Source organism: Hyperoodon ampullatus (genome assembly GCF_949752795.1).
Source record: "Hyperoodon ampullatus genome assembly, chromosome: 8".
Lineage (NCBI taxonomy): Eukaryota > Metazoa > Chordata > Mammalia > Artiodactyla > Ziphiidae > Hyperoodon > Hyperoodon ampullatus.
The window spans coordinates 31,273,002-31,285,704 of NC_136921.1; the positions used below are offsets into that span (position 1 = coordinate 31,273,002).

The following is a 12,703-nucleotide window of genomic DNA, read 5'->3' on the forward strand; positions in this document are numbered from 1 at the left end:
GTATGCAATCAAAGTATACACCCCAAGCAGAAGACAAAAGGCGATTTGAATTAAAAGAAAATGTTCCATGGCAAGAAATGAGTAAGAGGCAGAAAATGAAAGACATTTCAAAATATAAAAGATCAAGACTAATAAGCCCTGGTCCAGAGGCCACTTTTGTTGCATTTCCTTAAAGATTTACCTGGTACACAAAGATCTCTCCTAAAGAATAAGATTGCTTCCGTCTCGTGGTTAATATATAATGGAAAAGAAAAACAACCCCAATTCAAAAAAACATACTAACAATATATACGCCTGTTGTTAATACTGTTTCACCATCAACTTTCCATAGCCTGCTTGCGCAAACCTGATTTCTCTGTTTCTCTTTTTGAGTGGAAGCCTGGTTTCACCCCCAAGGAATCCACACCCCCAGCAAGAGAGGGCTGCTGCTGCCCTGACCAGGAGAGGTGAGTAGATAGAGCGAACGGTCCGCTTTCCTCTCCCAAATGGAAGGCTTCGCTCGAGTCAAAATCCAGAGGTGCCTGCTGAGGTCAGAGGGGCCTCAATCCAATAGAATCCTCCCTGGCCCTGGGTTCATCTGGCTACCAAGTCAGAGTTCCATGTAAAACTTGCCGATGTAATTGAACCTGTCCATTCTCAACTCCTATCCTGCTCTTGACTCCTTACCAAGTCCCTGCTCCCCACAGCTTGGTTTCCTCCTTCCAAAGATGTTCGTTATCTCTCAGGACAACAGCCGTGGGCCAATCCATGCCACTCGTGGGCTGCCTCTGTTTAACCCCCAAAGCAGCCCATCGGGAGTGCACTGGAAATTCTTACCTTCGAGTCCCTAAGCCCTGTGTTTATTTTGGCTAAATGAGCACTGCGGCTCTGAGGCTGTTTTATTTATATATATATATTTTTTACAAGAGAACATGACTGGCCTGTGACGTTCATGGTAAACACAGCACATGTGCCCTGGTTTGTTTATTCTCTTACAGAAGCAAAGTGCTTAGCCACCGTACGTGTCATTCATGGACCCAGACATGTGTGCTCACACAGCACAGTGTCTGCAGCAGGGGCTGTAAGTCTGTAGCCAGCCTTTCCTCTGAGCTTTGAGTCTCAACAATCAGTCAAAATCATGTGAAACAACATAAGCAAGTTTCACTGCCCGAGCGTCAACATTACCTTGGGTCCCGAAAGTTAGAACTTGAATTCAACTGTACTCCAAGCCGTTCAGTTTTGATCTCAGCTTTCCTTCCAATACTTTTAGATTCACATTAACATAAATCTCACACCCAAGGAGCACCAACAAATGCACATGAATACTCTTAATACTTTAAAATGTGCAGCGGGAGGGAGTGAGGGTGGGGTTTCGGAGGCAAGGAAAGGTGAAAAAGAAAGGAAAGATATTCTACGTAGGTAGGTCTGCCATGCCCCGTGCTGCTGTCCTCTTCCTCAGCTACTGTCTCAGGGCTGTGGCTGAGGAGTGGCAAACTGGGTGAGATGATTTGGAGTCAGAGAGCACATCTAGGTGGCAACCCAGGAAGTAATCTCTCTCCAGCCAGGAGCTGGACACGTTACTGAGAGTGAAGATAATAAGCCTAGACTTCAGACACAAAAATGACTTCCCTTACCTCTGAAATGCTGTCACCTGTGGGGTTAAGGCCAGCCAATACAAACAGGGCACCAAAACCCTCACAACGGTTTGCATAAAACAGGGTTCGTCCTTAGGTGAGGGTGAATGTCTCTGAGTGCGCTTTCCCCCGCAGCCAACTCAAGTGAAGCATTTATAGAGTGGCTTCTAAATGCTTAGCATTGGAACCCGGGTGGACATGTTAGCCGTGTCAACCAAGAGGACTGCAAAGAGGGTGAAATGTGAAATCCACTGCAGTAAACAGCACAGACACTAGCATCCCCAAGTTTGGAGGTCTTTCTTCCCTCCCTGGATAAGGCAAGCATCCCACATTCCTCTTTCTTTGCCCTGCTCATTATTTACCTTATTAGGGATAAAATGCCCTTTTCTGGTCTTCCGTCTTGTATTTCAAGTGCTCTAACTCCAGTCACCGAATGAGCCTCCTTCCTCCCTTAATCAGACACCAGCTCCCGAGTTTTGCAACTTTCCCCCTTCTGGATTATCATTCCTTGTGTGTTTCCCCTAACTTTCTTCCCTCACAAAACTGCCCACCAGTGTACCTCACGGAGGGTTAATTGAGACCGCTGTCTTGGTACCCTGTGACTGGAAAGAAACCATCTTCAGGCGAAAATAAATCATTGCCACCTCATTTCACTTTTAATTTACTACTGACTCTTTTTGTTGTTCAGTCTCCCCACAGCCTCTCCTTTCTCACCACTCATGCATGTTCAGCCTCATTGCTCTCCGTTGGACAGTGCAAGGCTGAAAGGTTTATCTGTAACCTATTTGTCTCTATTACAGGTTTCTAAACTTTAATTAAAGAAGAGACAGTGAGGATCTCAATCCCCCTTCCCTGCATCTACAGGTGTTGTTGGCGCCATCTAGCGGTGAGGAGGTGTGGCATCTATTTTCTCTTGTGAGCTTTGTCAAATTTGGAGGCTTATCGCCTCCACCAAATTCATATCACATGGGGGGAAGGAAAAGGCATGCAGAAATTTAAAAAGAACTTTTTTTTACCTTTAAAATTCTCACCTGCAAAAGCTGAGATGGGTTCTGGAAAAAAAACAGAAAAAAATTTGAGTTAGATAAGGGGAAGAAATAGGGTGAACAAAGGGTATGATGAAGATGAATTTCATCAAGCTTTTTTATACGATCCCACGGAAAGTATCCCATATCCTCCACATGCTCTAGACCATGTCTAACACATCATCATCATGGGGGCCGGGTAGGTGGGGAAAAGATTCTCAAAGTTGCTTTGGAACAAAAAGTCCTTTATAGAGTAATGGGTCCCTGAAGCATTGTAATCAGTCACTTACCACTGATTACTTTCTCAGAGCCTGGATTACTTTTCGATGCCTGAGGCCCCGAGAATTGCCTGAAGAGACTAGGGTGGTCCCAGGTGCTCTGACATCATCAGGCACACACACACCTGGGACCCATGTGCCAAGAAAAGCACTTGGTGAATAATTATAGTTACTCTGAAGACTGAAAGTAGGTCTCGTTCCTTCTCAGGATTTCCTCTTGCTTTGGGGAATGTCCATGGCTCTGATGGGCCCGTGGCGGTGAACTAGGTAAAATGTGTGCATCTCAGGTGGACTGGCTGCTCAGCACTTCTGTCCAAGGTGACAGTGTCCTTCCTATGCTGGTCACCTGGCATGCAATGTTTAACCTTACAACTTTGGCATCTTGGGCATTAGAGATATGAGCCTCAAAGCAAAATCTAAACTCTTACTTCACATGCCATAGCTTGCCGTGCAAGTCATTCATGTAAAAGAGCTACTTGGGTAATTGTGTTATCACTCTGATATAACATATGTACTATTTTTGCTCACCAGTGAAGGCTTCCATTAAATCCATCAAACCTTTCCATCATGTAATTCTGACTGACAGTTGCTCTCGCCCTCTAGCATTTTCTTTGCTAAAAGCTGGAGTCTGATGATGGGGTCTTGGCACCCTGAATCTTCATATACTTAGTGCGTGTCTATTTCTGAATGAGAACGGGGATATAAGACTTTACCTCATCTCACCCCTCTCCCGTCCTGAATGCAGCCCAAGCTATAACTGCACTCACACCTCGCCTACCTCACAGACTGGAGCTGCCCCACCCACTGGGTAAGAGCTGTGTTTGAAAATGACGTGCTGTCTCTTCTTGTACATCCCAGCCCTTGGAAGAGCCACAAAGAGACAGATATTCACGTACCCATACAGTTCTCCAGCGGGACATCGGTGCTTATCCGAATGTCATCAATGGCAATTTCTCCCGAACGTCCTTTTCCTATAACTCCCTCGAACACAATCTAGAAGCCAGAAGAAAAAGAGCCGTGGTTAACTGAGCTTCCTCGTCCAAACAGTGCAAAGATTTCCAATTTTCTGTTAACTGCAGCTTAAAATGTATGTGTATGTGTGTGTGTGTGCATGCGTGTCTGTGTGCGTTACTGCACCTGGTACACATCTGTTGGCCACATGGCTATGGTGCTTGAAATCTTAATTTAAAAAGAGTTGGTTCAAATCAAATGCATATTTGAGGTGATTAAAAAATACATATATAACAAAGTGATGGATATTGTTGTCCAGTAACCAGAATGTATTGACTAGAAGGACCACAGTCAGAGCACGTTTAATGGAGAATTGAAATTTCCCTAGCCATTTTTGATATTTTTTCTCATAAATCTTTCAAATGCCCAATCCAGGTATTTGGAAACTCAGAGGACACGAGCAGGTGGGGGTAAGGTGAGAAATGTAGTATACACGTTTGTGTCACCTTGGGGGGGTAACACTGTCCTATGGCTCCATTATTACAACGAGAAGGGAAGTGATTTTCCTTCACCACTAGTTTACTGAGCACCTACTACGTGCCAGGCACCATGACAGTTACAAAGCCTAATAAGAGAAGACCCTCTGACCAGGAAATCTCACCGTTTAGTGGGCGAGACAAAAATGCCAACAGGTACTCGCAACACCATACACTGAGGTTTATAAGTGGGAAGGCAGGTGGTGGTGGGGGGAGAGGGACTCAGGCTGCCTAACAAGCTCGAGAGTGACTGCAGGCAGCACACAGGAGCCCCTCTGCTCTGTGGTCTCCATTCCGCCTTCATTCTCGCCCTCCCCAGGCTCCCTCTGCAAACGAGCGCATGTCCTCTGGCAAGCTGAGCGAGCAGTTGGCTGCCTCACCAGCCATCTGTTGCTGCTTCTCGTCTGGGGAGGAGGAGGTTAATGCTTTGGCTGGTTCTCAGTCACCTCTTCCACAGTATGCCTACTCCTACCCAAGTTTCAGCCCCAGCTGTGCATACCCATCTGTGCCTGGGGCTCTTGCTCTGTGGGGCAGAGATAATAGAACTCAACCCCTGGAGCTGCTGTGAGAGATACCACTCACTTAGGAGTCTCTCTGGTCTGCTGGCCACTGAGCACCAACAGCGACCCTCCCCTTCCCGTGTTCACACTTGCTGGGACAGGGGTGGGAGGCTGTTGCCCTCTCCTCCTCCTCGGAGTCTGAGGGGCTCCACAGGCTTCTTCCCTTGTGTGTGGACGGTTTGTTTGTGTCTATTTCCCTGGCTTCTGCGTCCCTTTGTCAGCCTACCTGATAGCCATCTAAAATAAAATGGAGAGAAGAAACATTTGTTGGAGAAGGTTTCAGCAATATAAAAGGCGATAGGAGAAACAAAGAACCAAGTCTGCGTGTAGAGATAGGCACATTCTGAATAACAAATAAGAGTGTCATTTAGTTGCCATGGCAACGTGAGAAACACAATGAAAACAGCGGCGCTTAACCGCGTTCCCTGAAGATGAATGGGCACGGCCCTTTGAAATATTGAAACACAGATCACAACGATTCCCTCGCATCTCCGCAACGGTCTCCCGTCGCCACCCCACCTGGTACTCCATGTCGTAGCTGGGCAAGATGATCCGCCCGTGTTTCCACTCGCCGCCCTGGTCCTCGCGGATGACCCAGAGGAGCTTGCTCTCCTGGCTGGCTTCGCGCACTACCTGCAGCGCCACCCCGCGGCCTCCCGTGGCTTGGTACTGGAACTCCATGCACACGGGGCTCCGCGGCAGGTGGACGGGGGGGCTGATGAGCCGCGCGTACTGGCCCTCTCTCCCTCCATCACTCTGCAGCCGCAAGAAATTCCTGTCATCTGGGGGGGAAACAAACCCAAACAGGGGTTCCTGGTAAATGCTTGGGAAAGACACCAGTTGGCGGTTGTGGTCCCTCCGGGGGGGAAGCTGGGGCAGAGTTTGGGTGTCTTTTATTTATGAACTAGTTCTCCAGGCCCTGTGTCCCTTTCTTAGGGCTCTGGAGCCCGGACTCAAATGCTGCATCCTCTTGAAGCCCTTTCTTGAGTCTTTACGTCAAGAAGGTCCCTCCTGCCTATTTCCCTGTGTCACTTCTTTTGTGCCTTTGACATATGGCACCCGGCGCCGCTGGCCGTAGGTCTTGGCTGGTTGTATCTGTACTTGTCTTTCCCTCCTAGATTCTGCGAGGCCAGACCTACGTTTTACTCATCATCGGCTTACCCAAAGGGCCAGTGCACTCTAATGAACTGGATAATAAAGGGGTGAAATGGCTGCTAGACTAGAGGATGTTTCTGGCCAGGTGGTTTATGATTCAAGCCTTTATCATCTTGGCTGGGCACTGTCCAAATGGAAGACATTTAAAAGCTTCTGTCTCCCACGGTGCTACTGGATGGTGTCTGGGCTCTAGTAACTGAAACTCGGAAGACTCACATGCCTGTTCAAGCAGAACAGGGAAAGGTGGCAACACAGGGGTGATTCAGGGGGCCTGAGACCCCAATCCCTTCCCTGACCAGCCTGGGGAGGCCTGAACTCGGCCTTCCTTAGAGAGTCAGGCAAACACAGCCCCAATGAAAACAAGTGCTGTCATCATCACTAACAAAGGCTAAGTGTTTAGCAGAGAACATACACATATTGGGAAAGGAAGGTTTCACCCATCCAGATGTTTGAAGAGCGTGTCTTTTGGCTGATTAGCTTTTAGATGCACCAGGTACTGTGTGGGAGGCCGAGCTCCCGTTCCTGCCGGCAGACCCCATGCCTTGCAGACACAGGTCTGGGGACCCGCACCAGCAAATCCAGCTCGTGCGGGAGCATTCCGGCCACTTGCACGGAGAACAGGATGGCATCTGAGGAGAAAATCTCATGGCCTCCTTTGGGCCCTGAAACATCTTAAGCTGAACACTTCTGCAAGATGGCGGGGGCACTTTTGCACCACATACCGAGCACATCAGACACCTCAGGATCAGGTTAATCTGAGACGTGGGCACAGAGCTTTCTTACTCAACAGGGACTGTGAACATCCTGGGCTTATCAGAGAAGGACAGGCGGGCACTCCAGAGCCCTGAGTCAACAGGGTACTCCTGGACCACCGGTTTGCTGTTATTCCTGCTGACAGCATCTTTCTAGTGAGAGCGGAGCCTGTGACAGTAATCAGTGGCCCAGAAACAGCTCTTTCCTCTCCTCCTCCTGGCCACATCTCTCCCTCCTCCCTGTCTCCCCTAAGTCGCTTCTGGTTAGATTCTCCAGGGTTATTGCTCTACAAGCTACCCTCCCCTGAAGTCAAATTAGACCAGCTCGGGATGCATAGTTCGGATTCCAGTTTGGGACTCCTTAACCATCCAGAACCACGTTGGTCTAATGTCCCACAACACGGGACCTCTTCAAGGCCAAAGGCAGCACAGATACGTAGGCAGCTGTCTGGAGCAGAGAATTTTAATGATGGTGATCTGCTGAGGGAGGAGACACTGGTGCCACAAGCAGACACGCAAAGAACTTCTGAACCTATGCTTCTCCTATCAGATCTCATTACTGCCACTATTTTTTTTTTTTGCGATACGCGGGCCTCTCCCTGTTGTGGCCTCTCCTGTTGCGGAGCACAGGCTCCGCACGCGCAGGCTCAGCGGCCATGACTCACGGGCCCAGCTGCTCCGCGGCATGTGGGATCTTCCCGGACCGGAGCACGAACCCGTGTCCCCCTGCATCGGCAGGCGGACTCTCAACCACTGCGCCACCAGGGAAGCCCCACTGCCACTATTAATGGTAATAATTATAAGTCATATTTGCATAATGCTTTACAGGTTACAAAGCATGTTGATATGCATTCATAATTTAATCATTGCTATATGCTTGTGAGCTAGGTCTTACTAAACTTATTTTGCACAAGATGCAGAAACTGAGGCTCAGAAAGGTTCAAGTGACTTTCCAAGGGAGAGAGGCTAGTGAGTAGCAGAGCTAGACTTGACTTCAGGTTTCCCCACATTCAGGCAGTAGGCCCTTCACTTCAGCTGTGACCCCAATACCTTGTCCCAAGTCCGTGTAATCAATCACATGCTATTCAAGGCAAACTGGCTTCTCTGCTGAGGGCTGTTGCCTTTTCTCCATTTACCTGTAATTCTCTGCTCCCCGACCCCCATCCCACCCCCCTGTTGCTAGTTCTTCTCCTAACCATTCTGGCACATTTCAACATTAATTCCTCTCTTCTCTCAACAACTCGAGCATCTACTGACCACACCACTGATTTTACCTTGTTTTAAAAAAGACTGGAGGCCATTTTTCATGCGTTTCAGCGGGTAAACACCCACTGCCTTGTACTGTAATTTAACTGTTTGGTGTGTGTCTTTCCTATTGCCCTGGTTAGATGTAAGGTCCTGGCCTTACACATAGAAGGGTTAATAATGCTTCTTCTCCCTGCCCCTAGATAGTGACAAATATATGCCACCACTCAGGAAAATTTTGTTCCCATGAATGAATGAATGACAAACACATGGATAAAGAATGCAGTTGAGGCTGCCCATTGGAAACAAGAAGAGAGGGGGAATCACCTGGCCTCTCAGGTTCACATAATCTTCTCACAGTTCCCTCCCATCCTACTGAGCCAACAGCCTTTTTCAAAGGTGAGGTGATTTTTTTTGAGATGCTCTGCTTTTTATTACGGAACATTTATACTGAAATGTGAGTATGTATAAAGAAAAAGGTACAAGAGCTTTTGCAAAGTGAATATACCTACAGTCAATAGGCAGATCCCAAAACACGGTGACCCGTGGAGGCATCCAGTCCACTGAGCTACCAGTGAGAACCGCCCCCCAAACGCTCCCATGCTCCAGTCATTTCCTAGCCTTTACTGTTTCCACTCGTATATAAAGGAAACCAGATTTCAGAGACTTATTATTCAGCCTTCTTCCTTCACAGTTTCACAAATAAGACCCACTGGCTGCCTGAAAATTGCTTGGCAGAAATACTGTCACTTGTGTGAATTTACATTCTTAAGCAGCAGGGGAATCATAGCATAACGGTTAGAATTCAGTCAGTAAAATGTGTGTGGAGGTGTAAAGAGCCGGGCTGGCTGGATTTTATCCGGTCTGTTTTATTTACCCATCCTGTTGCTAAAACTTCAGGTACGAGGAGGCCAAAGGTTTCACAGACTGCCTCTCCCGGGTACCTGAGCTGGTTCCCTCCTCTCTCTCTCCCTTTGCTCTCCTCTCTTCTCTCTCTCTCACAATAAAATGATAATCACTGTGCATGATTTAAAGGACCACTGGAAGACCAGGGAGTTAATGCTGGTGGCATGCCAAGCACGAGCAGCTGAAGGATCAAAATTCAGCGCTGACATCTGAGCTAATCCACTAGTTTGCGGAATCTCAAGACAAGCAGGCCTCTGAATTTCACTTAGTGAAATCATTTGTGCCCCACTTGTCTGTTAAGTGCTATGAGCTCAAGGGAAGAAAGATGATATGTAAATTTAAGGAATTAGCAGTAGACATCAGTCAGAGGGACACTGAGCTGCAAAACATCCCTGCCTGTCACTGAGAGAGGACTGAGTACAAGCAGGACATCATGAAGGAATGGCTTCGGCCAGGAAAAGCCCAGAGATGGGGAGAGGAAGAGTAGGGGCAAGAGAACTGTTGTGCCCTGAGCACCTCTGGGGGCCAGATATCACACTGGCAGCTTTGTTGCCTTCCGTAATCTTCCCTGTGAATTAAGTATTATGTTCTCCATTTTTACCAGAAAGGAAACAGAGGTTCAGAGAATTGAAGTCCTGTGTCCCAGACCACTGCTAGAGAGAAATGGAAATAAGATCTGAGCCCTGATTGGACTGAGTAAAATCGCCAGAAACTCGCCTCTCATCTGGGCTGGAATCCTAATGTTCGCTTGTCTTTTAAAGCCTCAGTCTTCCCATCTGTGAAATGGATATAATAACAGCAATACTGCATAAGGTTGTGAGGAGGAGGAAATGGAAAGAGCCTTGTAAGGTGTTTTGCATATGAACAGGGACACAGTAGACGCTCCATAAATGCTCTGATCTTCATTTCCACTACCATCACTAAACCCACTGCCTCCTGTGCTGGCCTTTTTGTTTCTTTTAGAAAGAAAAAGGGTCCAAAGAGCACCAGTAACCTGGGAGGACAAATCCAAGACTCAAAGGAAGTAAGATTTGGCTCAAGGACAGAAAAGATGTTCTCTGGAATAAGATGGTTCCCAGATCCATCCTAACCCCAGAAACCAGCCAGCCTCAAGTTGTACAACAGACACTGTTTACCACATGCTTTTGGGTCAATCTACAGTAGATGCAATAAAATAATACATGATTCTGGAATGAGAGTGGGACCTCAAAAGACCATTTAGATGGGGCCAGCCCTGCTGCCCAGAGGAACCATGCTGAAAACATCCCCAGAGCAGCTGTCCACCCTTTGCTTTAAATTCTCCAGAGGAGGAGTGTCCATAGGCCATGCTGGCAATGTGTTTTCTGGGTCACAGCCCTAACTGTCAGAAACTTCTTAACTTCAGTTTTAAGTTTTCCTACTGTCATTTAGACACATGTCCTCCTCCTATTCCCAATGGAGTGCAGCCAATTTCTGTCCTCTGACTTAGAAACATTTTCACTTGTGAAGAATTAAGACCCTGGTCTTCACTTCCTCAGGAAACACAACACTTGCCTCTTTAAATGTTCGCTTTCCAGGGCTTTGGTTGTGGCAGGTCTCCACACTGACCCTTCGCCAAGCTAAGTGCTTCAGTTCTTTGAAGTCATGGCACCCGTATATGTGCTGTGAGCGAAGCACATGTGCTGTGAGCGAAGCACATGTGCTATCAGTGGAGTTTGCTCTTCTAGAACATTCTAATTTATGGCCTACCACTGCCAAACACAGAGGAAGTTTTAACAGACAGTGGCTGTTGGTGACTTGATAGAGCAAAGGGCTGGCCTGGCATGGGTGGGCTACTTTATTGATTTACTTAGACTTTAGGGGAAAAGCCCTTTGGATTGTTAAGAGGTCCCCAAACATGGCCAGCTAAGAATCAGCTCTACCTGCCAGAGGCTGTCTTCTTGTTTTTTTAGCTGATGGCAGTGATGTCGGCAATGGATAGCTTCCAACGGGAAACAATGCAGAGGAGATACATTTAGCAGCAGAAAGAGAATGAAGAAAAAATGTTCCAGAGATACAATCCATCTCCTCCCAGACCTGACATGTTTGGGAGGCGTTTTGCTAGGTTCTTGACTCAAAACATCTGTTGTTGCCCATGACGCAGGGAAAACAATCGCATGGGAATGAACAACAGGAGTTCAAAAGGGCAGAGAGGAAGTGCAGAGGACAAGGTCATTCAGCGTCTTAACCTGCTGCTGTCTCTAGAAAGTGTCTCCTGACATTTCACCTGGCGATTTATGACCACATCTGGCTTCAGCTGATCACGTGACCACTTCTGGCCCAACAGCAATGGAATCAGTGGTGCCGACACCTTACCAAACCCTGAAATAAATCACCAGTCTGATCCTCCAGGCTATCGCAAAGCCAAACACACCATCTGTCCAACACATGCATCTCCTGGCTAGCATCTTGCCCTCCTACTAGAACAACCATCTGAAAGAATATTTAGTGCTGCAGGAGATGGAGTCTCTTTGTATAGGTCATGCTTAAGACATGAGTCAGCCCCTCAGCTGGCCTCCCAAGGTCAGACTATCTCTGCTAAGGTCCTCAAATTAACAACTGACTAAGGGAAACACTGACTTTGGATGAACTCGGCAGGATGTTCTCAAGGTTTGCAATTGACCATCTTGTGGACATTTGAGGTTTCAGGCCTGGGCTTTGCAGGAGTCTATCTTGAGCTGCTTTTTTGGTATGTCAGCTTTCATGAAGGTGTGCAATCGACTCAGTCTTGTTATCACTCTGACCCTTCATTATCGATCTTACACACTCAACCAATCATGACTTTCAGAATAAAAGGAAGAGCTTCTCCTCTCTACTGCTGTCTTTTCTACAAAGTCAGAGATGTCTTCCTTCCTACGCTCCTTAAAGAAGGGCCTCTATGCTTTCCTTTTCCAGTTGAAGTTATTCCTTAAATATGGCTTTCTTTTAGCCCAGCTGTTCCTGGTCTTTAATTATCTAGCCTGCTCTAAGCCCGAGAAGTTCCTGTCTCCGTATTTGTAGCGGCTGTGCCCCAGACACGCCACAGCACCCTCTTTCTGAAGGCAGTTCAAGCTGATGCCAATCCCATGTCTGGATTGTTTGCTGCCATCGGTCCCACCTATGAGGAAGGTCTTTTGAGTTAAGAGAGTTGCTTTTTAATTCACAGAGTCCCTGCTAACTCACCGCCCAAAATCAAGCCCATTGTAAGCAAGTTGACTCATCAGTCATTTTCACTGATTTCTTTGTGACTGTCTACTGACCATACCCACTCACACTTAATCCTCTTGCCTGTATATCCCATAGTGAACCACAGTTCTGGTCCTCCGCTCTCATGGTGTTTATTCAGTGACCCAATCTGCATCAAAACAGCCCTACGAGAAGTCAACAGGACTACCACTTGCATCTGATGGAAGAGCTGCCATTTGTAAAATGTGAATATTTCAGAACATTGTATTCTTGACTTACTCTCACTTGTTTTTGAACCCAGAGTAAAGGTTCTGGTCTCTCAATCCAATAAGCATATAAATGCTAGGTAGCCAAAGCTCTGTCCTTGTATAAAGGCATACTATTCCAAATAGCCTTTGCCTGTTTTCTTTATGTCACTTCCATGATTTGAAGTTACTGAAATGAAGTAATACTGTAGTCATACTTCGTTAGGTCAACAAATATATAAAAGAATACACAT

At 47.1% G+C, this 12,703-nt stretch overlaps 1 protein-coding gene across 6 annotated transcripts in view; it reads right to left on the minus strand.

Moving 5' to 3' along the window:
* Positions 1–12,703, minus strand: part of NRP2 (neuropilin 2) — a gene marked incomplete at its 3' end in the record, with an annotated part of 112,660 nt that overhangs the window by 26,721 nt on the left and 73,236 nt on the right. For 3 of the 6 annotated variants that reach the window (XM_079710464.1, XM_079710462.1, XM_079710466.1), the window contains exons 13-15: positions 5,483–5,745; positions 3,813–3,909; positions 2,645–2,665 (exon numbers count right to left, since the gene is read on the minus strand). In XM_079710464.1, coding sequence (XP_079566590.1) covers positions 2,645–2,665; positions 3,813–3,909; positions 5,483–5,745 — 381 coding nt within the window. Of the gene's footprint in view, positions 1–2,629; positions 2,666–3,812; positions 3,910–5,482; positions 5,746–12,703 lie in introns of all 6 variants that reach the window. The other 3 variants (XM_079710463.1, XM_079710461.1, XM_079710465.1) reach the window with 1 other exon arrangement.